Source organism: Watersipora subatra, chromosome 7 (genome assembly GCF_963576615.1).
Source record: "Watersipora subatra chromosome 7, tzWatSuba1.1, whole genome shotgun sequence".
Classification (NCBI taxonomy): Eukaryota; Metazoa; Bryozoa; class Gymnolaemata; order Cheilostomatida; family Watersiporidae; genus Watersipora; species Watersipora subatra.
The window spans coordinates 41728718-41755890 of NC_088714.1; the positions used below are offsets into that span (position 1 = coordinate 41728718).

General features: G+C 38.0%; 1 protein-coding gene and 1 pseudogene across 2 annotated transcripts; both read right to left on the reverse strand.

Moving 5' to 3' along the window:
• Positions 1-1912: 1912 nt before the first annotated feature.
• LOC137399377 (kynurenine 3-monooxygenase-like) lies at positions 1913-26702 on the reverse strand. 2 transcript variants are annotated; one of them, XM_068085458.1, is made up of 12 exons: positions 26649-26702; positions 26441-26510; positions 25852-26042; positions 23973-24021; positions 23176-23266; positions 13745-13907; positions 13307-13512; positions 11276-11423; positions 11115-11172; positions 10084-10178; positions 9756-9905; positions 1913-2357 (listed from the first exon to the last, which is right to left on the reverse strand). In XM_068085458.1, exons 1-12 carry the CDS (start codon positions 26691-26693, stop codon positions 2241-2243), a joined length of 1383 nt encoding a protein of 460 aa, XP_067941559.1. In that variant the 5' UTR covers positions 26694-26702; the 3' UTR covers positions 1913-2240. The 2 variants fall into 2 exon arrangements, with proteins under 2 accessions (XP_067941559.1, XP_067941558.1); XM_068085457.1 differs by having other exon boundaries at positions 13307-13508; positions 13741-13907.
• On the reverse strand, positions 4028-7917 carry LOC137399621 (uncharacterized; annotated as a pseudogene).
• Positions 26703-27173: the final 471 nt, after the last annotated feature.

Genomic DNA, 27173 nt, shown 5'->3' on the forward strand with positions numbered 1-27173 from the left:
AGGATGAAACTGCATGACAGCTAGAGAAACCATGCAAACCTATGAGATTTTCACATTGAAAGTTGATCTCCGAGCTTAGTAGCTGTAGTAGCTCTATTCTTGCAATAGTTTTCGATCACAAAATCCACACAAGCAGCCTTGCACTTCTTAGTATGAGCAATAAGCACATCAAGAATGGTATCAGCAAGTTGATGGAATGTTGAAAAAATGGCACTGGCAGGCAGGGCTTGGATAAGCGCCATGGCATCCACAAGGATGGTCCCACATCTTTAATAGCTTGGAGTCTCTGCGTTTATGGTAGTTTGATCATGTCTGCTATAGATATGAACTAGTCCTCTGAGAAGGTTTCTAACTCAGTTTTCCTCTGGCAACCTAGGCTGTAATATCCACAAACTGCACTTAGAGGCACAGCTCTCTGCTTGTCCTCTTACATAAAAAAGCTCCAAGATACCATAGGTAAGTAGTGAACAATCTTCATCGATTCTGTTGAGGCAAGATTGATTAACATTTTCACCGCTTACGCAGTTGTGTATCGAGCATTACGCAGATATACTTGTCATAGCACTTGTTATGAGAGGCCATCTCTAAAGCAACCACATCTTGATCAAAGTTCTACAAAGTACACGTTCTTCCTGTTTGATGGTAGCAGCATTCTTCAATCCATCTACATGTGTAGACAGATGCACCGCTTGCAAAATTAGCAAGTTGTTTAAGCGAAATCATGCTTGAAGATGTCAATAGGAGTTTAAATCCGTTGTGAGGGCCATAGTTGCTTGTAGGGCCATATGATGTCAATCATTGGTGCCATATCAGTACAAGTTGGTTGGCAAAACAATACAGGGAGGGGGGGGCAAGACTAATGATTAATGCCTGGCTGAATTGAAATTTAGTTATTTTTCAAACTGAATGCAAGCATCTTGATCAGTAGCCACCACTACTGGTTTGTACAGATTACAATGTCAGCATTACTTCCATCTTAACAATGATTATTAATTATGTACTTGAATTACATAATAATTATTTTATAGAATAATTATAAGTCCCGTTATCTCACCTTAAATGTTTGAGTGGTAAACTAACGCAGGACTAAAAAAATACTCACCTCACTGCATTTTCTCCTACCAAGCTCAATTTTGCTGTTGTTAGTCAGTCTCTGATAACATGTTCTGTGAATCTGGGAGCCCTTGCAGACAAGTTGAAGGCATACACCATTGGAAACAGGCCTTTCAGGCTATTTAAAAAGTGTTTGTTCCCAGCTTTCTAGACAGTGACTAAGTGTTTGATCTGTGTGCTTAGTCAATGTTTATTAAATTAATTTCTTGGGAGCCATGTATGTGGGCTACACAAGTCACGTCAAAGCTCAAACCATGAATGCACTTATCTTGTATCTTATTATTTTCTATGATTCATCAGTGTCAGGTTATAAAACGTAATTATAGTGTTTTGAATATATTTTGCAAAATAATGCTATTAAACCATACAATTATATACACATGTACATATACGTATATACATGTATATAGTTCACATGTGCGTGCAACAATCATAGGATATGGAATGTTCGAAAATAGATAGAAGATGAATTTTGACTTCACCACTGAAATCATAAATCACTGCAAAATAATTATAATAATAGTTGAAAATCTGATGCTTCTATCTATGGAAGGAATTTTATTTACAGGGGAGATAAATCTTAAAATATTATTTTTATCAAATTTCTCATAGAAGTTGGAATGGCAGCCGTGGCAACTCTTCAGTTTTGAATGATCCATACCCAAATTAGTCTTAATCACTGCAGAAATTTCCACTGAAAAGGGGTGTCAACGGATCATCGTTTCTAGAGCTCTTTTGCCTGCTCGGCCCACAGCCTAATTTCCTAATACACATTGCTCATCAACTCACCAATTGCTGATTTTTACATTTGTTTATGCAGGTATATTTTAGCAAATTAACGACATGTTCAATTTTCTTTGAAATATTTTTTTCCAGGAAACAAGATATATTAAACTTTAATACACCTGTAAAATCAACACGAGGTATTCAAATATAAAATCATTATTAAAAAGTTTAGCAATAGAATTGGCAAACCTTTTAACTTCGTCTAAATGATTATAAAACTATCGTTAGTCACTAAAGTGAACATAAATCTTGGTGAATGCAGAGTAAAGATACAGCGAATGCTAGCTTTTTATAAACCTTTGGTGAAACAGTCGTCGCAGAAGATTGGTGAGACCAGAATATTATTTATAAGATACAGTAACTGTGAGTGGAAGGCGCTCTCTGAAGAGCTGGAGCAGGGAGAGAAGTGTGAGAAATCCACCAGCCAATGATAGACCAGCCAGGGTACGGTTTACAACCTGAAACGAGCAGAGAATGCTACTTGACGAGATGAACATGCAGTCATCAGTGATATGTAACACAAGCACATGGAAATAAATTTATGGAAACTACAAATAATGTTCTCGCACATTTAACTTAAGGCGGGTTCACACTATATCTCCGTATCTTGGCGTTGATGCCACAATACTTTGGTGATCGTCGATGATAACAATGTTCACATTATCAAAAACCCATCCGAGTTTGCATCAGCAAATACTTTGTGACATAGTGTTCTCATTTGTTTTAAATTCTCACGAAGAAACCTCTTTGTTTTCGGATGCTTGCATCAAATACTAGTCTCGCAGCGACTATCATAAATGTACGAGGTCTGATCCAAAAGTTCCCGGAATGGAGTTGTATACTCGTGCATATTTGCACGATAGAAAACCCCATTGCAGGGTTGGGTGGGAAACACCTCTGGAGTGTTGTCACAAAATTTCAGGTTGCTATGACAACGCGTTCTCATGTGAGCCAACGATATGTCAAGGTCTGTCCAGTGCTTCCGTCGTTTTTTTAACAAATTTATCGTCATGTCTAATCAATCGGAACAGCGTATTTACATTAGATTTTGTGCGAATTAAGGGAAAACAAGTACTCAGACAGTTGAAATGTTAACTATTGCTTTTGGAGATGCTGGTCTAAAGAAAACATAAATTTTTCCCTAATTTTACACAAAATTTAATGCAAATGCGCTGTTCTGGTTTATTAGACATGACGATAAAATTTTTTAAAAAGTCGACGGAAGCACCTGACAGACCTTGACATATCGTCGGCTCACATGAGAACACGTCGTCATAGCAGCTTGAAATTTTGTGACAACACTCCAGAGGTGTTTACCTGCCAACGCTGCAATGGGATTTTCCATCGTGCAAATATGCACGAGTATACAACTTCATTCCGGGAACTTTTGGATCAGACCTCGTATATAAATAACGCTATCCATGATCGCGAATTACTATCGCCGAAATGGTTCATATTAAAAAGGTAGTCATTGATGCTCGGTGAAATATTGGCAAAGTTTGACAGCTGCAAACTTTCCCGACATATCCACAATGCTTCGTCAATGCCACCGATTTACGGTTCACATAATCGACGATGAACGCCAAAAGGAATATGCCGTCTGTTGTATCTTTAGAATGTAAGGTAATAGGAGCTAGAGAGAGCGTTTGCAGTTTGAATGTTCGTTTATTGCTGGCTAACTATATAATGCTCTTGTTTACTAGCAAGACATAATTCATCACACCTGACCTTGTGGTCACTGCTGTCAGACTGCAGGTGCTGACAATAATAACTATTGCTAGAATACAACAACCCTTCCTTTCTCATAAACAAAACTGGTAACAGTCTGAGAAATCATAGCAGCAAATAAAGCAGAACTGAAAAGCAAATTAAGCAAAACTGATATTATATAATAGGTGTAATTCAAAACAATGTAAGTTAACTAGTCTACCACACACTAGTCGCACTACATCTGGGCATTCAGTGTAGCGAGAGTAACCCCCACTGTATGACATTATGGACAGAACACAAACCACACGATTAATCTAAATAAAAGGACCAACAACAGCCGACCTCAATGAGTAATCACAGGCCCATACCTTTCGGGTGGTGCCCTCACTCTAGTGGATCAGGATTCTACCACAACAGGCTACTGCATTGTTGGAGACTGACTGACTTGCAAATCTCGAACAACTGGCTTTATATCAGAGATGTTTCTTCGATATTCTGATCCCTCTTTTGATTTGACAACAACCTCTGAACCTTGTTTGCTTACAATTTGTTGCGACTCTGTTTGATAAGTTGGGCTTAGCTTATTCGCTTTAGACTGACGAACCAAAACCTCATCACCAACTTCAATTTGAACTTTTTCACTTTGCTTGTCGCTATACTCTCTGCTTTTTTCTTGAGCTATTGCTTGCCTGTCTCGTATTTCTCCATCTTTAGCTTCTTTGCCTGTTTTCTCCAAACAGGGGAGTTTCATTCTTAACTTCCTACCTAACATTAACTCGGCAGGTGAAACCCCTGTTATAGAATGAGGCGTAGACCGATAACTTATTAAGAACTTTCTCAACTCAGCTTTGTGATCTTTACCAGACAGATGAGCAATCTTAAGGGATTTCAACAAGCTTCTATTCTGTCGTTCAACCTCACCATTAGCAGCCGGCCACATTGGCGTTGTGGACATGCAGTAAACCCCATATTCTCTCAAAAAATCCTGGAACTCTCCACTAACAAACTGAGGACCATTATCTGTCCTTAAGCTCAACAGTATCCCCCATCGACAAAATGCAGTTTCAACAACCTCTATGACTTTCGGAGCAGCTGTTGACCTCAGAAATGCGACCTCAAAGTACTGACTATAATAATCTACTAGAACCAGCACACTTTCACTATTCGGCAAAGGACCCATCAGATCACAAGCTACATGGTCCCAAGGTTTATCAGGCATTTTTGTACTAGACATAGGCGGAGGTTTGCAGGGTGCGCTTACTACTTGACATTCGTAACATTTACTACAGAAATCCTCCACTTCCTTGTCCATTCCTGGCCACCACAACTTTGACCTTAAGAGCTGCTTGGTCTTGGTCATACCCTGATGGCCCTCATGGGCCAACCCGATGGCCTGAGGTCTTAGTGATACTGGCATCACTATTCGGTTTCTCCTTATGGCCACACCGTCAACCTCCGCTAACTCAACCATCACTGCCTTGTATGCGGGGAGACACCTCGACCACATACCGTCTAGCAGTGCTTGTTTTATGTGAGTCATCTCCTGGCATTTTATCGCCGCCTGTTTTACCTCATCAAACGACATAGCCTTGGGAACCGCTGACTTAGCAATCATAATATATTGATCAGCCACATTATCTACACGTCACACTTCTTTAGAACTGGCCGACAGCCTTGACAAGGGATCAGCAATATTCATAGAACCTGGTCTCTAGACAACCTCATAATCGAAAGCTTGCAACCTGAGCACCCATCTCTCAATCCTCTCAGATGGTTTAGAGTTTATACGGCTGAAGATAAACTCCAGCGGTTTATGATCAGTGACCAGATAGAACTTGATACCTATCAAATAAATAGCAAAATGTTCGCAGCCCCACACAATCGCCAATGACTCTTTCTCAGTTTGAGAGTATCTCCTCTCCACGTCAGATAAACTGCGATGGCCATAGGCTATGACCCTTTCGCACCCACCAATCATCTGACTCAAAATGGCACCTAAACCATATGGACTTGCATCGACTGTAACCGTAGTCTTTGCATTAGGATCAAAATATGCCAAAGTTTCACTTCTAGCCATCATGTCTTTGATTTTCACAAATGATGCCTGTTGCTCTTTGCCCCACCTAAATCTGTCTACCTTTGGTTTTTGACCACTGGGGCACTTTATAAGTCGATAGAGTGGTTCCGCATGAGTAGACAGGTCAGGAAGAAACTTGCCAACAAAATTCACCAGCCCTAGAAAGCTACGAAGCTTTGCCACATCTTTTGGCACTCTCGCTTCCACAATTGATTTAACCTTTTTATCACTAACCGACACACCCTTGTCAGAGATATCATAACCTACATACAAAATCTTGCTCATGCCAAATTTACATTTATCACCATTGAGGGTCAGGCCTAACTCACTCATACGCTTGAAAAATTCTCTCAGTCGAGTATCATGCTCTTCTCGACTAGATCCAAATACCGCTATGTCGTCCGCATAATTCTGACAACCGGCCAATCCTGATATTGCTTTCTGGATTTGATATTGGTACAACTCTGATCCGGAAGCGACACCAAAGTTCAACCTCTTGTATCTGAATACACCAAAAGGAGTAACAAACGTAGTAATAACCCTGGAAGCCTCATCTAACTCGAGCTGATGATAACCCAACTTCAAATCAATCTTGCTAAAGAATCTGGCACCATTGAGATTGTATAGCAGCTCTTTGATTGTGGGAATAGGGTGGCGCTCTCTGATTATCGCTTTGTTGGCTTGACGCATATCAACACATAAGCGAATGTCATTACCATCTTTGGGCACTGTGACTATTGGACTGACCCATGGTGTTGGCCCTTCCACCCTCTCAATTATATCAGATGCTAGAAGCTCATCCAATTTGGCCTTTGCCTTCAACCTGTGTCCAAATGGCATACGTCTCACCGGCTGAGCTACTGGCCTCACACCAGAATCAATATGCAACGCAACCTGCACATCCTTCAATCAACCAACCCCAGCAAAACACTCGGGAAACCGACTCAACCACGGATCCAAATCACCAGGAGCAGAACCAGATGAAGCAACATTCACCTCCCCCTTAGTCGGCCCTACTCTCAGCACATCCAAACGCTCAGATGTATGTCTACCTAGTAGTGCGGTAGCAGTACCATTAAAATATAAAAAGTAGCATGCACACATTTACCATTGTCAGGTACAACATTAACATCAGTTTCACCAATTAAATCAATGCACCTCGATTTATTACCATAAGCAAAGAGTCGTTTATTTGTAGGCCTGATTTGGCACTTTAGAGTTTTAGCAGTGGCCTTGTCCATTAGGTTACTGGACGCACCCGAGTCGACTAATACAGAAGATGCAATGTTGTTTATTCTTACCACTATCCGCGCCGATTTTGTAGGAGCTATATTGAACATACCATCATCCGTCGTTCCCTCACTATCTAGGAGATCGCTAACAGCGAACAGAGTAGCGACATCATCATCTGCAGCATCACTAACGGCTGCAGTTGCGCTTATATTACGACTGCTTTGTACGCCTTTACAGAATCTAGCACCACCAAAATGTCCCTTTTTGTGGCAGACATTACATGATCTTCCCCGTGCGGGACAGCTATCTGATGACGCAATGTGATCAGTAGCCTTACAACGGTAGCAAACTGTGTTTCTTGTTGCTTTGGGTCTTGCAGTCGTATTTCCCGTAAATTGTCGAGCTCGACTATTTAGAACCTTGTTCACTTCTTCCTGCTTTACTTCACTACCCAACTCAGTGTTCTGTTGATTTATTGCCTCCTCTGTCTGCGCTATTGATACTACTTTAGTCAGTGTTAAGTCAGAGCCTTGTTCAAGGAGTTTTCTTCTCAATCGGCTGAAGGGCAGTTTCTCGATAATTTGGTCTCGAATTTTTATCTCTACATCTGTGTACTCACATGTCAAAGCTAACTGACGAAGCCTCGTGATGTAATTGACCACAGTCTCATCTTATCTAATCTCTGTCCTTCTGAATACTGATCGTTCGTACGTTGTGTTAGTTTTAGCTTGAAAGTGACTGTCTATGGCCGACATTGCCTTTTTATAGCTATCATCACCTTCTCCATTCGGTAACACATCGAATATATCCTGTACCTCTTCACCTGCCATATCTAGCAGTAATGCTTTCTTCTGGTCTGCTTTCGTGACGCCTCTAGCAGCTACAAAGTACTCGAAACCTCTCTTCCACCTTTTCCAACGAGACCCTACAGTCAAAGGGTCTGAAGCTACTGGAAAGGCTTTGATATGGCTCGTGTTTGTATCCAATGCCATAGCCATGTTCACAATAGTATCCCAGAATTATATGCCAGCTAATTATCTCGTACTAGCCTCTCTCCTTCCAAAATTTACAAACTCGTCGCCATTGTTGTATCTTTAGAATGTAAGGTAATAGGAGCTGGAGAGAGCGTTTGCAGTTTGAATGTTCGTTTATTGCTGGCTAACTATATAATGCTCTTGTTTACTAGCAAGACAATTCATCACACCTGACCTTGTGGTAACTGCTGTCAGACTGCAGGTGCTGACAATAACTATTGCTAGAATACAACACCGTCATTCGGCGATACAGTGTGAACCAGCTTATACTAGCCTACATCTCGCCTGTTATAACAGAATGCTGTACCAGCCTATACTAGCCTACACCTCACCTGTTATAACAGAATGCTGAACCAGCCTATACTAGTCTACACCTCGCCTGTTATAAGAGAATGCTCTACCAGCCTATACTAGCCTACACCTCACCTGTTATAACAGAATGCTGAACCAGCCTATACTAGCCCACACCTCCCCTGTTATAAGAGAATGCTGAACCAGCCTATACTAGCCCACACCTCGCCTGTTATAACAGAATGCTGAACCAGCCTATACTAGCCTACATCTCGCCTGTTATAACAGAATGCTGTACCAGCCTATACTAGCCTACACCTCGCCTGTTATAAGAGAATGCTGAACCAGCCTATACTAGCCTACACCTCGCCTGTTATAACAGAATGCTGAACCAGCCTATACGAGCCCACACCTCCCCTGTTATAAGAGAATGCTGAACCAGCCTATACTAGCCTACACCTCGCCTGTTATAAGAGAATGCTGAATTAGCCTATACTAGCCCACACCTCGCCTGTTATAACAGAATGCTGTACCAGCCTATACTAACCTACACCTCGCCTGTTATAACAGAATGCTGAACCAGCCTATACTAGCCCACATCTCCCCTGTTATAACAGAATGCTGAACCAGCCTATACTAGCCCACACCTCCCCTGTTATAAGAAAATGCTGAACCAACCTATACTAGCCCACACCTCCGCTGTTATAACACAATGCTGAACCAACCTATACTAGCCTACACCTCCCCTGTTATAAGAGAATGCTGTAAGCGGTGTGATAGAACAAATGATGAAGGGATGAAGACAGTAATCCTTGTCTACTTCGTGGCTCACCTTTTGCGGTTTCGGCACATCGCGGTTAAAATATGTGAGTTAAACTAAATAAAAATTTAACTAAAAAAAGTAAAAGAATTTCAATACATAAATAAACATACACAAAATACATTTATAAACATTTGACTGCCTTCTCACACCAAATCCAGTTAATCATAGGTACAAATATTCAGACCAGAAAAAATCCAAACTTCTCCAGCTTACAATACTGAGACTTATTTGAAGTATAATCTGAGTCAGTCAATGTAACTTCAATTAATTCACCTATTATATAGAAAATAAATGCAATATTGTTTAGAAAGCAGTTTTGGTGCTAAATTTTGGCTCATACATATTATACTTCAAAAAACTAGTTTCGCTTTCACGGATTTTCACTTATCGCGGAGCACGCCGATTCCCACTAACTGAAAAGTGAGGGACTACTGTATTCCAAGATCAGTTAACTCATCCCGGATATCAATATCAGTCAAGATCTTAATTGTTAGCCTTGTTTCGTATAACTGACCCATTTATGTTTACTACATTAAGAAAACTTTTAGCAGTGAAAACAGCCTTTTTAAAAACTGACAGTTCTCGTTGTATCAGGAATAGAAAGGAATGTCTATACTCATACTTTCGCTTTGTCAAATCATTTTTCAGAAGTCTGAATAGCTTGAAAACCAGAGACAGCAGAACATACCTTGTCCTGCCAGGCTTTGTTGGAAATGCACTGTGAGTAGGGAAGTCGACTAAAGGTTACTGTGCTATAGAGAGGTATCCATGTGCGTGGCATCAGCCAATGCAGAAACCTGTCTATTTTCCTCCTCAACAGGAACAATTTGGAATTGACCTGCCAACATGCATGCAGACTCCATGTTAGAATACCGCACAAATGATTGAGAAGGCTATGAACTGCATCAGTAAATGTTATAGATACACAATCTGCAATCATGATAGCAGAAGACAAAATAATGGAGCGAAGCTCCATTATTTTGTGCACGAGTTTGAATGATAAGAGATGCACTTACCATAGATCTCATCTCTATGTAATTGTACATTGCTAAGTCACAGATTGCGTGGGCATCTGCAGTACGTCTCCTGCTGAAATCCTCCAGAGCTAAGCCTAAAATAAAAGAGAATGTTTGTAGTTAATTGTAGCTGTAAATGTTTGGTCTCGGCAGAAATGTTAAATACAAAGAGTGAATTAATTCTTTTCATAAATTGAACAGAGATCTATACAACCTCTGTAGATCTAATTATTTTAAAAACTGAGTTGCCTAAATTATTTCATACTAGTGTTTCGCAAACAGAGAAAACAAGTCACACTGTATTGGTTTAAGGCAATCTATTGCATACAAAGATTAGAAGCTAGAAGCTACACAGGACCAAAGCAGCTGGTTAATATATGCCAACAAATTTGCTATATATTTGGAAATATGGTATTGATGCTATATTGCAAATGTATTGGAGTTATGCGCTAACAGAATAGAGAAGACAACTCTATGGTATGTTTAAAAACTTCAAAGGTTTTGCAATAAACTGTCTTACTGTCAGACATTTTCAGAGTAGGTAACGTGAACGGTCTTCGATAAAAGTGCATATAAATAATACATAGAAACTTGCACATGGAGGCTCATTACTAACAACTAACTTGAGTAACTCACTCCTTTCTACTAATACAGAGTAATTTGTTTCTGTTGGCTAGTACTGTATATAATGATTTACTGCAGTCTACCAATACAATTTACTTTTCTCCTGTCTACTAATACAGTTTACTTCACTACTGTCTACTAGTAGAGCAATTTACTACTATCTTCTAATACCGGAGAGTTCGCTCCTGTCCGCTAGTACATAGAGATTCACTAATTCCTGCTATCATAAAGTGATTCCCTACTATCTACTGGATCGGAGTGACTGCTGTCTACTAGTACAGATTAGTTCGACACTGTATATCAGTAGATAAATAAACCAGACTGACCTGCTGACACAAAGGCAGCAGGTCACTTAATAGCTACTAATAAATTAATAATAGCAAAGAATAAGTTACTTGTATACTTACCCATATCGTCTGGATGAGCATCGAGAGCATCCTTAAAAACAAGACAGTCCTCCATCCCCTAAACATAACGTTTGAAAGTACATAACCTGACCACACTCGAGCTATACTGAGCCAAATATATTTTGTAAGAGATCCAATTGCATGATAATTTAAGGCCTCACGCAATTCATTCCTTGTCCATAAAAGGGAACAACGGCGTGAGCAGCATCACCCATCAGGGCGCATCTATCTTTGTAGTGAAACGGATTACACTTGACAGAGATAAGCCCGGATACCTTCCACTTCTCGAATGTTGACAATAGATGTTCCCTGGAAACATTAACCTTTTTAACCATAATATCTTATGTACAGGTATTACAAATTGTGTGTTATTCTGTTAGTTATTTTCCCAATCCTGAATAACATGCTATGCTTACATATTGCGCGGCTGCAACAAAATATGGCAAAGCATGATCAACACTCCCCATAACTCTCATAGTTAAATCAACTTTCAGTAAATACCCATCTACCTCTCTCTTCCTCTCCCTAACCTTCTCTCTCCTCTCTATTGCTCCCCTACTCCTTCTCTCTTCCCCTCCCTCTCTCCCTCTTCATATCCCTCACTCTCTCTCTCCCCATCTCTCTCCCCTACCCCTTCTCTTTCCCCTCTCTTCCCCACAAAGTCATAGCCTACTAGCCCAGCACTGCAAATATCAAACCAATGACAGACAAGTACTGTCACTCAAAAATAGTACTAATCATTACAAATTAGTGTCTCAGGTGTTTGACCTCAGACCTTGACCTTACTTCACCCACATGGTACAATAATATGCAAGAAGATGGCACAAAGATCAAATCATTGCTTAAGTCTACCAAGGCAACATAGTGAGTGACCATTTGCTTGATGCTTAAAAACAAAAAACTTTTCTAAAGCCACAACAAAACTTTTATTGTTTTCATCCAAATAAAGCCACAGTAGGAATTTAATTAGATAACTTGAAATTATGAAAATTTTTTAAGATTAATTTGATATCTACATTCGAGTGTCATGCGGTATGCTGATCAGGCCAATTAATAGCAGTAAAAATAATGATAGGCATTTGTTTTATCCTTATTAGCAGAAAAAACTGCAGTCGATAAAGGTTTGATCACAAAGGAAACTAAAGTCTAATGAGAGTGAAATAATTCTTTTTGAGGGGGGTACAATTACGCCCACAGAATTCATAGGAAAAAAATGCAAAGCATAAGGTTTGGTTCGTATGAGAAACACACAAGCTTTGATCTGAAGCTTTGAACGAAACTTAAAAGCTCAACTAGCAAAACAGAAGATCCAGTGGTTCTTAACCTTAGTTTGATGGAACCCTAGGAGTCCAGTATGTCAGTCTCAGAATTCAGCAAAGGTCACGGCGCAGAAGTAATCTCTCAAAGGCAACAGCAGAAGTCATACTGATTTGCAAGGTCATGTCTTTATGAAAAGATATGTAATTTATTGTAAGTTCATGCATTGTATTAGTTTTGTTCTTTGAACAGTGATTTTAATGTACAGTTCAATTTGTGCACCAGTAAAACAAATACCTATGACGTGAATGTGAAAAATTTTTATTTTTCAATAAAGAAGGGTTCGGTGAAAGCGCATATGAAACCGATGGGGTTCAATATATCCGACAAGGTTAAGAAGCATTTGTATAGAAGACGAGTTGAAAGAAGAAATGAACTGCAAGCATAGACCATAGCGATAGGAAGCTCCTCCCATGCTGCCAAGCCTCCGAGATGCTAAACTCTGCTGAGGTACTGAAGCCATGAAAGGAGTTTACTGCAGATAAACTAAAGCTTATTCTACAGAGTACTTGGAGTTATCTTACTAATGCTAAGATACTGAGCAGTCAAATACACTATTAAAATATGGACAATAAAGCTGAACTTGAGTGAAAGTACCAAACGAATGAACTCACACTCATCCTCATTCCTTGAGAACACAAAACTGACACTCTCAAAATAACTACGTTAAAGAAACAATTAAGTTGATCAGAGGAGGGAAGGAATGACGGCTCCTGAAAGCCTGGAAAATGTTTCGATAATTGTATAAACTCACATTAACAGTATATATATATATGAAGATTTGAAGATTATAGTTGCATGAAAGTGGTTGAGTAGGAGAAACTTGAGACAGCTAAAAATAGAATTAGACATGCAGAAACATATATGTAACTTACTCTCCGAATAGATCAACCGAGTCAGGAAATCTTTCCTTGAAAAAGGTGAGGGCATCCTTGCGAGTGTTCAACTGATCAAACCTTTCAAAGGACATGAAAAGGGTGCCGGTGAAAGACTTATCTTGGTTAGGCAACCCAATCAGCATGAACTCATTTCTAGGCCAGATATGTAGGTAGTTCTGCTGCATGGCAAACTCGGTGCCTGCCTGCAGTAGAAAGGGTGTAAGTTGAGAATATGAATAACATAACAGAGTATTAGTAACAAAACAAAATAATAACAACATAACAACAGTGTTAATAACATTATAGAGTTTTAATAACATAACTTCACTTCATCTCATGCTAGTGACAACCTCAAATTGAATGAGTTCAGTTAAGAATTGAGAATTGATTGAACGGTGCGAAGAGAGCAGTTATGATTCACTCTAACATACCTACCGAGGTGACTCTGGCTGGCATGCTGATCTCTACATATCCATGCGGAATATATGCCTGACTGAAGTCCATTCTTGTGTACTTAATCATCTCCCTCCTCACTAAAGAATGCGCACCATCACAACCCAGGATTAAGTCCGATGTATCTTCTACCTTCTCATTCTCCCTACATTTGAAAGACAACAAATGTCAACAAGCTACCAAAGAAATAACATACAACCAGAGAACGGTGCTAACAAGTGTTACAGTAAAGTTACCGTAAAACCTCTAATTGAACGCTATCGCGCTCTGTTTTTCAACCCTTCTTTTGCGGTGGCGGTCAATTGAAAGTTGCATTCAAATAGATGCTGGCATTGTATTTCTCAAATGGCTCGTCAGAATTTTCGGAAGATAAATTTAACTCTTTTCCGGGCGAAGCGAATGTCGCCTATATTTTGCCTTCTCTTTCCGGTGGAGCGATGATATTAAACCTTTTGGATGCAATAAATCTGCTAACTTACCTCCAACTTGTCAAAGATCTCTTAATAAATATGCATTGAGAAACCGAGCAAGATCTCTACCATTTGATATGTATTGCTTTGCAATTAACCTACGATGATATTATAACCTTGCCCTGCTTTGCAATTTGTTGGAGCTTTCCATTTTTATTTCATTTAAAGGTTGACTTGCAACAGAATTCACATTACAGTTATTTGATATCATTGATTCATAAGATTCACCATGTCTTACTCTGTTGTATTGTAGGTGCCAAATATGTGGAAATGTGATTACAAGCTTTTAAAAGTTCAAAAACGAAAAGCTGCCGTAGATGGGAATCTCTTTATTTCGATGACGTAACCACGAAATTTGGTTATCGTCTTGTCACGTATGTTCTCACGTGAATTGAAAGGCCAATAAAAAGCTCAATATAAAACTTATCATAGTACTAGTTTATGACAAACACTTCGGGTTTTACTGAAGATCCCGTATCAAATATAGATGCTCGCTACTTTACAGTTTCGTTTCGGCATTATTCAATCGTCAAGTCGTAATCTGATCATGTGACTCAATACTTCGCAAATAATTTTTGCAGCCCTTTTCGATTATCACAGGTGACCAACAGGCTCGTCATGATTATCAGACAATGATATGTACTCCTTCGAGCTAAGGTTAAAAGGTTTAACGATGTTTTACGGTAAGTTATAAGATATCAGTGCTAAAAGTGACAGCATTACGATGATGATAAAACAGATGCGTAAGAACAATAGACATGGTTTTATTGAATGCGTGAAGTATATTTGTGAAAATATTTCGACGAATAAGGTAGCAAGAAAGTGTAAACAGAAACCATCTCTCACAAGTACATCACATTTGAGCCGTTTTGGAAAGGGAATCTAAACTACGGTGGTCTCGTGTGGCTGCGACTTTCTGTTCGTTTTTGAGCTTTTAAGAGCTTGTTATCACCTTTCCACATATTTTGCACCTACAACACAACAGAGTAAGACATGGTGAATCTTTTCATATCAAATAACGGTAATGTGAATTTTGTTGCAAGTCAACCTTTAAATTTGAAGACGTATTTTATTTTATATCTATATTTAATGTTGCATAAAAGCGCATTGCACTCATTGATACATTTGCTACAGTTTGCAGCCAAAACTAGCTTTTTTATGTGCAATAGAAGAGGAGTTACGAGCGTCAATCAATTGTAAGATCAGATCACCACATTGATGCTATTAAATAATATGGGTCATCATCTCAAAAACCATGGTTAAGTCAGGTGTGTGAGATTTGGAGTTATCTACACCAGCAGAAGGAGAAAATTCTAGGGCTGTTCGATGTCTACTCGCACTATGCATTTAATTTCAGAGTTGTCTTCTCCTGAAAACTGAATAAAACCGAATCTTTATTTGTTACTTCAGTTTACTCAGATGGGCATTATGAACCGCATCGAACCGAGAAAAGGAAGGCAACTGCTCTAGCGATAAAAATAAAAACATTACAATATGTTAAGGACAAATACAATCAATGAAGATTAATGCCATAATAAAATATTACAAATATAAGTCTCTTAACTACAAAACATCCCGTGAGTTAATTTGGCAAGAGTCAAGATTATTGCTACAATTTGGATAAAAAAACTCTTAACACATTTGCTGACCGATCAATGCTGTCACGAAAATTTGCTCAGGAAGCTACTGTGTGGGCATGCGCAAACACTGAATCGAATCGTGATATACAATTCGGTTCATATGCAGTCGTCTTCTCCTTCTGAATTGGTGAACCGAGAGGGAACAACTCTTGAAAAACTGAATGCACTCAAATCGTTATTCAGCATTAGAAAATTCTCAGTCATTTTGCAAAAAAAATTTTTATTCTAGCTTCATTACAGCAGATCTTATGGTCAATAAACTGAATGAGCGTTCACCATAGTGCAAAAAACATAGTTCTGAGAAAACTGGTGTTAAAGTTTGAGAAATGAAAACCAATGCATATTTTTGTTTACATTTCAAAACGTCATAGCAACCAATATCAATAAGTTGTGATATTTACCTAGATTTCGGTATTTATATACAAAAACTTATGCTGAATTTAAAAATCTAAACAGATTTTAGCTGGCTGTCATAGAAATAGCTGTATATCTATTAGAAATTGTGTTACTTATTTTTAATTTTGCAGATATTAAAACCGGCTTGGCAGTATCGCGATTTAGGGCACAGCCGTAGTATCACCAACAAAATCTTTAAAAAAATAAAAGCAGTAAAATATTGCACACCATCGGACACTAGATACTACGATCTTGTAAAATGGAATAGTTATTCTTATAATTAAATCTTATAATAATCGTTAGGAAAAAATCATCGTCACTCCCTTTCCTTTCATTGCTCCTGGAATCAGTTGGAATACCAAGTGCTCATTAAAAGTGTCCAAAATGTCAGAGTTATCCATAGATATAGTAAACCCTAGATATGCGAATAATCAAAACAAGTGAGGCCTATAATTAGCATGACGCAACGTCACAGTGATGTGCAAAGCTAATCAGCTGATCTATTAACTCCTATTGACTTAGCACTAAAAACTGCTCAATTTTTCCATAGTTTGTGCATCTGAGACTGCATATTTTATTGATAACATATAAAACTGACTTTGGATGAGAAAGGCAAGAATCTTACACACATGGTAATGGATAATACCAATGATTTAGAAGCTCCTATATCATTGATAATACAAAGAGTAACCAACTAGAAATTAAACTAATAACTACTGAATCAAATGAGATTTAGAAGCAGTTAAGTTGGACCACTGTATTAAACCATAACTGTCACGTACCACTTAAATTGTAGTTTATAGGTAAATCAGACATGCTGCTTCCGATTTTGTACTTAAAATAAAGATTGGTTCACTAACTTTCAAAGTCATGAAGCTTTTTACAGCGTTTTAATTTCGGTCTCAAAAACAACACAATCGGCACAACAAGCTCTGCCCATAGATATGTGATGTATGCTAGCTTTTTAGGATTGGAAGTTGGGAATGTTAGACGATGATGATAGACATGGGTGGCTCAAGACCCATTATTATCTAAATTCAGTCATCAAAATCTTCTCAGTTTTTTTATGAAAGGACTGAGAAGTTATTTAACATTTACAATGTTATTTTAGGACATTTAAAATTTTAAATGTCATGAGATGACATTTAAAATTGCTTGTAGCTTGTTACAGGATGTTTATAGGCTGAACGCCAAGAAAAGCACAAGCTAGCGTTGATATTGCGCTTTTTTGAGATCCTTTTTCTCGGCGTTCAGCCTATTAAACATCCTGTAACAAGCTATGAGCTGTAACAAGCCATGAGTTTTAAATAGTTTATCTACTTTTCCCAAAAGACTAAGTTAATTTTTAAGGCTGAATTTAGATAATAATGGGTTTTACGACACCCATCTTTATCATTCTAAACCGGACTAAACATATCCCCAACTTCTGTTCCTAAAAAGCTAGTATACGTCACATATATCTATATGGGCGAAACTTGTTGCGCCGAACGTGTTGTTTTCGAGACAGATATTGAAATGCTGTAAAAAAAGCCTTCATGAATTTGAAAGTTAGTAAGCCAATCTTTATTTTGAGTACCAAAACGGAATCGGCGTGTCTCATGTACATCGATGCAACGATAAAGGTTGTACTTGGCAGTTATGGTTTAAACACCCATTAGACATGACTGAAAATAACTAGACGAGATAGTTTTTAACCAATTGGGCTTCTCTGCCCCCCACATACTGGAACCAGAAGAAAGACTAAAGCTTCAGTTGCCATCTTATTACTATCACCAATAGAAACATGACCAAGTACTTCAGTTGTTGCCTTATCTACAATCAGTCGTTTACGAATTGCCATACTGTCAATGACAAGGCTGTACAGATCTGCGGTGGCATTCTTCAAATTCCTGATGACATCTGTCAAAAAGCCAGGCTGGCACTCTACTGTTTCAAACCATGATCGGATAGTGCGTGCATTTGGCAATGTAAATTGTGTCCGCAGGTATTCATAAGCCTTGGGAGAATAATAGAACAATGTTATGGCAAACTCTTTTACCTTTTTGCTGTAAGTCTTTTTAGTCTTTCTAGCTTTGTTTGTGGTTTCATTTGACAATAATTCTTCTAGACATCCATCCATCGATGTAAGCTCTATATTGTCAAGTTTATTGTCCTTTTTCAGTATTGTGATCAAATTATTTTGAATCCAATTCCTCTGCTCTAATCGACGGACTCTCTGCTGTAGAGTTTTGATTCTTCTTTTTAATATTGAGATACGTGTGACAGCAGGCTGTTTAGGTCTACCACCACGTCGGCAGCTCGTTGTTGAGGCTGTAGGGGTGTCCTGACTGCCAGAAACTGCAGGTTGCTCATCATCATGGATAGTAGTATCACCAGGTGTAGTATTGTCAGGGTTAGGTATTATGGTACTGGCTGCTGTCTGAGATGTTCTTCCACATTTCGGCAGGCTTTCTGTTCTTATGGTTGGTGTCCGTCTTTTCACAGCTTTTGGCTGAAGGTAGGTTGGATAAGCTGTAAATATTGTAGGTATTGCGTCAGATTTTAGCATTGGTTTTCTTCCAATACCTGGTGGAATCTTGTAGCAGTCTTTCTGAAAATGTCCACTGCATAATACAGAGCTTGATGTTGGAGTCCAATCCTGTCGTCACACCGCCTTTACCCAAGCATTACGGGTTTCAGCACGTTTCTCGTTTGGAAACCGGTCAAACGCAAGATCTGGGCATTGCTTAGGATTGCTTGTACATCCATAGGCACAGCACCAGCTGCGGCTTAATTTTTTCTTAGCCTAAACATTAACAATACATACATGTAATAGAATGAATATCATTACATTACTTGGAATGAAACACAAAAGACATTTGATCAATCATACCAAGCTAGATTACAACCTTATCAGCTGAGAGACAAGTTTGTAATATTTGTTGTTGCAACCTGTCTAGACACTCGTTCTTTTGATAGTCCTAAGCATTCATTCACTTCACTTTCAATTCAGAACAATCATAGACCATGATAAGACAAATAAGTTCAGTTGAGTTGGTAATTAGTTTGTTTCCAGTGGTTTCTTACATAGTACAGTATAGTACATGTGCAAAGGTTAGGTTTACCAAGTATTTAAAATTTTTATTGTGGGTTCACATACCTGAGGTGTTGTAGTATCCTCTGATGACATTTCACCAAAAATTTGGTCTTATTGTAACGTTTATGGCTTACAAACTAGTAGGACAAGCATGCTTTCATTACTAAACTCATTGCACGGCTGAATGCTCTGATGCTGGATGCACATCACTGCGACGTAACGTCGTGAGAACAACAGCCAATTATAGGCCTCACTTTTGCTGCATTGTAATGATAGCTATTCGCCAATCTAGGGTTTACTATATCTATGGAGTTATCTTTAAAATCAGCAAAAAAGAAATGATTACTTTTATCGGACGCCATTTTTCAGTACTTCCTGTTTAGCGTAGCAACGGTTTTAAGGGTTTTTTCCCGAGGGTTGGAGACTTCTATTGGCTTAACTGACTTCAGATTCAGAAAGATCACTCTTTGATTGGTCCTGATGCACGTATTGCCAAAATCGTTATCAATATTATAAATTCTATGGCGCCTTACAGTGCCTCGCGTTGCGTGTTCACAACTCGAGTTGTACAACTCGAGTTGCCGTGTTGTACAACTCGGCCTGGGTTTTTGATGAACTCGAGTTGTGGTACGCAAAACTAACACGGGTTTGTAAAAAAAGTAAAGTGAGTAATTGGGGTGTCTCATTTACAGAACATTCACAGAAATTTAATAATACTAATTTAAATATATATATACATATTTAAATTATATATATTGGCGAGATTTGCGCATATTTATTTCTGTCTCTTTATAAATATAAAGAGACAAAAACAATTGTAGAATGTAAAAGCAAACTAAAAAACAATCTATATGAGAGCCGGGCAGCGAAATTTTTTTTCCCAAACAGGTTTACATACGGCAGTAAAATTTTGGTTCATGATTGGCTTTAGTAATTGAGTTTTAGTAATCAAAACCTACATCATTACATTGAAAGTCAATAGTTATAAGTAGAGAGGAACACAAAATTCCAAAATTTTATTCAAAATGGCTTAAATTAATGAGTTTTAAGTGAGCGCCTCTTACGTTTTAACAGCCCTTTTTGAATGATAACATCAGTTTTACTACGTTATTTAGAATTTTATGTTCCTTTCTAATTATAACTATTGATTTCTAATGTAATGATGTAGGTTTTGGTTACTAAAACTCAATTTCTAAAGCCAATCATGAGCCAAAATTTTACTGCCGTATGTAAACCTGTTTGGGAAAAAAATTCGCAGCCGGGCAACTTCTTTTTCAAATGAAAAAAGAGTCATCTCTCTAGAATCTGACAAGAAACTGAATGAACACCGAAAATGAACATAGAAATTATTTCAACGGCGTTTAATGATGCACAAAAAAAATTCCATATAGCTAGAGAAAATGAAACGATGAGATGTTCTCAAGCCGAGTTGTTGAACTCGAGTTGCTGTTGAAAGAACTCGGCTTAGGTTTTGATGAACTCGAGTTGTACAACTTGAGTTATATTTACACAACTCGAGTTTGCAACTCGAGTTGTACAACTCGAGTTGTACAACTCGAGTTGTGTAATTCGAGTTGTACAACTCGAGTTGCAAACTCGGCACACTATAATTCGCCATTTAGTTCTAGTTTTACAGTACATACATACATAGTTTAATTTCTATTAGCTAACGGGTGCCTATTGATGTACCCATTGTTAATATAACCAGATCTACGGTTATGCTACCATAATACTAATATATTGCACCTTACTTTTGAAAAGTCGCGTTGCGTGTTCACAACTCGAGTTGTGCAACTCGAGTTGTACAACTCGAGTTGTGAACGCGCAACGCGAGGCACTGAAAGGCGCCATAAAATTCAGTTATTGCAGCTTCAAAGTCGAATAACTCAACTTCGTAATTTGCGACTCAACCATGGTTTCTGAGATCGCGAAACATATGCTATAAATCTGCAAATTTATAAGTTATTTAATGATAATCTATCAAAAACTAAAAATATATATTCATGAACAAGTGCCATAAACGAACCATACTGATACTCACAGTCGATACTAGGGTTGCACGATAGCTCGATAATTGTCTTTCTCGATATGAATATGTTGCCTATTTTTAGCCTATCGAAACATCCGAAACTAGTATATCGTTATCGAATAATAAAAATGATATAACCTGATTGTTATCGCCCTCAGATAGCTCAAACATATGGTTAACTCGAATGGACTTGGTTGGTCTGTTCCCCCGCAATGATAAATTGCTTTAGATAACTCGACCTCAACTTGGCTAACTCGAACAGTTTTTTGCCCAACGGCTACTGCGACGGTTGTTATCGCTTTAGAATATCACTTTATTCCAAGCCATAGAGATAAACCTCAACTTTTAGTAGTTCTTAGACGTCGTTATTACCATGATAGGCAAAATATTTTCGTTAACGACTTTTCTAAAGGTTTGCAAAAATCAAATTTTGCCAAACAGCCACTTAGCGATGGCCCTCCGAAAGCTAGGAAAAGTGAGCTAACCTTCGAATAAACTTAAAAAAAAATCGGCAAACCTGATCTTGGTTAAAACGCTCAAAAGAAAAAGATGTTTTTTTTCTGAGCATTTCAACAGCGATCAAGTTTTTCCAATTTTAAACTGAAAACGTCCTGGCAATCACATCACCTAAAACAACAAACCAATCTCAAGTGATAGAAAAGTCTCTATACTTTCTGATGAAATTTTTTTAAACTTTACACTAGAAGCCTTTTAATTTGCAACAAGCCATCTATGCGTTTGATTTATACAGTATATAGTTTGTATATGTACATTTATCTACTAATAAATACATGGACTTGTGATAGTGCTCTGATAACTTGAACGGTCTGATAACTCGAACACCTTTTTCTATCCCTTCTCACAATTCTCGATCTTGTCAGGCACTATTTTACCAGCTGCCAAGTCACGCGATAACTATCGGTGAACTCTGTCTGCTCATTGATAATTCGACACTATCGCTATCGGTGGGACAACTCCAACGATAGTCGATAACACCTTTTCAAACAAAAAATGCCATCCCTAGTCGATACCGTACTGTTGATACCGTACTGTCAAGACCGTACTGTTGATAACTCACAGTCGATACCTCACAATGCGATACCTCAGTGTGATATCTTACAGTAGGATACCTTATAGTCAACACCCTACAGTAGATTCCTTATAGTCAATACCTTACTGTCGATACCTCTCTGTGGATACCTCATAGTCGATACCTCACAGTCGATACTGCACAGTTTATACCGCACAGTCAATACCTTACACTCTACACCTCCCAGTCGATACCTTTCTGCCGATACGTAACAGTTGACACCTTACAATCGATACCGTGCAGTTGATACCTTGCAGGCGATAGCTCACTGTTGACACCTCACAGTCGACACCTTACTGCCGATATCTTACAGTTGATACTATACAGTCAACACCTTACAGTCAGCACCGTACAGTCGACATCTTACAGTCGACACCTTATCGTCAATACCTTGAAGCCGATACCGCACAGTCAACATCTTACCATCAATATTTTACAATTGATGCATTACAGTTGACCATACATGCGTCACCTCCCAGTCGACACCTTACCATCAATACCTTACAGTCAATACTTTACAGTTGATACCTCAAAGTTGACACCCCATAGTCGACATCTAATGTCGATACCTTGCAGGTGATACCTTACAATTGATACCTTACAGTTGTTACCGTAAGTTGCTACCCTACAGTTCGACACCTTACAGTCGATGCTGAACTGTCAATACCTTACGGTCGATAATTTATAATTTAATAACCATTCATTTACTTACTTGTTTAGAAATGTGAGATGACCACGATTCAAGTCACATGACTGAAGTTTCATTTCAAAGTGAACTTTCACCTTAGGATACTTTTCAGCGGCTGCAACACATGATAGCATCACTAGCGCATGACTCACATGGACCTATGTAGTGTTCCGGAATAGCCTTAGCTCATGCCGATTACATTTAATGACACAACTAATAATTTGTTAGCTACTCCTTAATTCTAAGAAACAAACCGATAGCACAAGCATACAGGTGCTTTTAATGATGAATAAAGCTTTAGTAGATTGTATTAGAAATTATTGGTAATTTTTATAATTTGCAATTGATTTTTATGTTTGAAGTGATCGGACTGCCAGGATGTTTCAAGATTGAAATTGACAAAACTTGATCGTGGTTAAAACGCTTAGATCAAGCAAAAGTATGTCTATGTCTATAGTAGCAAAGAGACTGACAGAATAGAGGTGTGTAAAGCTGCAACTTGAACGCAATAGCTGATATCAACTATAGCAACTAGTGATGTCATTTTGCAAAAATGTTTTATTAGCGTTTTAACCGCTTTTGTCAATGTTTTGTCAATTTTAATCTTACAACATTCTAGCTGTCAGATCACCTCAAATATGAAAAAACAATTGCAAATAGCAAAAAATACTGAAACTTTCTGTTAAAATCTACTAGAATTTTGTAAAAGTTCATGTTTGATCGATGAAAAAATTTGAGCGAACACCTTTGGGAGTGACAGAGTGACTACAATCATGAAACCAATGATAAGGTTGCTAATAATGTAACGCGCAAAGACTAACCTGTCAGCAATATTTCATTCAGCTTCTGCCTCCCAACAGATCTGATAAACTATAAAACAAATCAGAATTGCCAGATAAGGATATAACTAGTTAAACTTGAAGGAAGTTTGATGGTTGAACCATGATAAGGGTCATCATTGGCAGCTGTACACAGAATAACAACTGAACATACATACAAATGATGAAGCCAGACGTGTGGAAGCAAAATGAAATGTTCTTCTTTCTCTCTAATTTATATACTTTGGTTGTCAAATGCTCGATTACTCCTATAATTATTTGTCTTCTCATAACACAATCAGCCTGATCGAGGCAAGTAAAACAGGCAATTACAGCTGAAATCATACAAAAAAGAACAATTTTGTTAATAAAATTTACCAAAAAAACTAACTTCTATAAATATTTGCGCAAAATTTAAAACAATTATAGCAGTCTAAATATCAAAACTTGTCATTTTGCATCTGTTACTAAGTGAAGCGGTAAAAATCTGGGATGGTGGATAACAGAAATGATTTTTATGATGTTATATATATTAATTTAATTGAAATTAAATTTAGAAAACATTAAAATCTAGAGAAAATTTTTATTAAAACCTTCACTGGACGATCGATAGTCTAAACACCGATTTCCAAGCAACTCTGTGCAGCTGTTTGGAAGTCGACATGACATTTCATTTATACATAATTAAAAAGAAATATATTATTACTTATTAGTAAACAATCCATAATAGTCACTTAACCTTCTATAAGAATTTTGCTAAAATATCACAGCCATCCTATCCTGCTGACGCTAACTTTTGGAGAATATAACACGTGCTGAATCCAGACAGTGAATTTGTGGAGAACTACGCAACTGTCTTGACTACAAACTGTAACTAGAGTCATACTTCAATATATGAGCTTAATGCGTTCTGGGACTGAGCTTGTACATCATTGTGCTCGTATGTCAATGCAATATTTCCTGTATAAAGTAACTAAATACAAATTAATCCGTTCCCATGCTATGAAAAGAAGCAGCTTGAAATGGATATTACAGTGAAAAATGTATTTGTACCATTGTAATTCAGTACCTATGCTCATAAAGCAAAACAAGTGGTGATGATCTCCAATAAAATGAAACATCACTATGTGCAGTAATGTATGGAGTTCCTACTTCCGAGACGGATGTAGTGACCAACGATGGTGTATGAGAGATTTTACAGCAACGCATTTAGCACACTAGACTTTTGTGACACTATGTAACCAACATAAACTTTGAATTTAACTTAAATAAATTTAGCTCACTAAGCAAACATCTAAAGCTAAGAGACAATCTTTTCCTAAACTTACCTAATTTTAATTTTGTCCTCGGCTTAATTTTTTATTATCTGTTTCTGGCTTGATGCTTTTTGCCTCGCTTCCACCATAACTTTTAACCGACAATATTAAAACCTTTTTAAACTGATGAGACGAGAAAGACTGATTAATGCCGTTCTCGGAAGCGGCATCTCGAATATTTGGCCATTTAATGGCCATTGAAAACTGGCTCGTATCTCAAGGGTTTCTCTTTCTTGTATCTCAAGGCAGCAACTTGCTCAAATCTCAATCTTCTCGCATGACGAGGTATGACTGTATATGAAATCATACTTTTGTAACTGTTAGAGGAACACTTAGCAGATAGAATCAAGTAAAAGGATAAGGAGAGAAGCAACACATTCATCGTCCTGTGATATAGAGTTAACAACAAATTATTTGAATGAATTGCGTCTTATAGATGAGAAAAAGTAAAAGTGTGCACGTGATTATGAATATCAAGTACGAGGTAAACTCAAAACATCCTTGCCAGTATATGGATAGTAAGTGTGCACACATGATTACGATTATTAAGTTTGAAATAAACTCACATCGTCCTTGCCACCATATGGATAGTCCCAGCACCTACCATCCAGTTCATGTATCATCCTCCCTTTCATTCTAATCGTCTGTTCAAGAACCACCTGATCTAGACCAACTTCTTTGAGGGCCTCAATAGCTCGAGTGCTCATAGCCAGGTTAATGCTTATGCCATCTGACACAAAGTCTATTTTCCTCATATCTAAACAGAATATGAACTATTTACTTCCCATTCAAAATCAGATGTCTGTGACATGGAGCTGTCCAGTAAGAAAAAAAATTCAGCTAATCACATGTCTGTTTATTTAGCATCCCGAAAAGCCTCTTCAAGTGAGAATCTCATATAAAGATATGGTTCACCAAAGGCAGCAAATAATTTGTGTGGCTGATAAAACAAAAAGATTTGTAGAAAAGGAAAAAAGGTGATAGAGTGTAAAAGGAATGTGCTCTTAGCAGAACGGTAAAAAAGTTGAAAAATGAACAGAAAAAGAAGAAAAAGGCAAAGATACATTCGCACTAGAAATCATGACTAAGCAGGGAAAGAACTATTTACGCAAGAAACAATGGTTATGCAAATCATCCGAATGGGAGAATAAATACCGGAACGCTTTTCATAGACATTAACTGTATATCCTCTTTTTGCTAGATAGCAAGCTTGCAGACATCCCACCTGTAAAACACATCCCATACGGTACATGTATCAAGTGGTAAAACAAAAATATACCCTAAAAACAAAATACTAAAAATAATGCAAGTAGTTCAAAGAATCATGAAAGAATGCTAATTACGTTGAGAAGATAATGCTTACCAATCCTCCACCAACAATGGCTATTGTTTTTGGTTGCTCAGCCATGGCAGCAGTTTTTAAAGCTTATAGATATTCTACAACAGAGCAATAACAAAAGCTATGGTGAACTGTATCAGCAGGACATTTAACATTTCTTAGCAAAAGGCCTGTGATGCTGGAAGATTGTCAAACCAGTAGCATGAGAAGATCAAACAAACAAGACGATCAGACAAACGTGAAGATCAGACAAACAAGAAGATCAGACAAACCTGAAGATCAGACAAACAAGAAGATCAGAAGTATGATAAAACCCGAGGCATGGGAAGATCGGCGGTATGAGAAGATCAGAGGTATGAGAAAACGACCAATAATAAAAATAAGGGGTTTGATAAGACCAGAGGTATGAGAAGACGACCAATAATAAAAACCAGAGGTTTGATAAGACCAGAGGTATGAGAAGACGACCAATAATAAAAACCAGAGGTTTGATAAGACCAGAGGTATGAGAAGACAAACAATAATAAAAACCAGAGGTTTGATAAGACC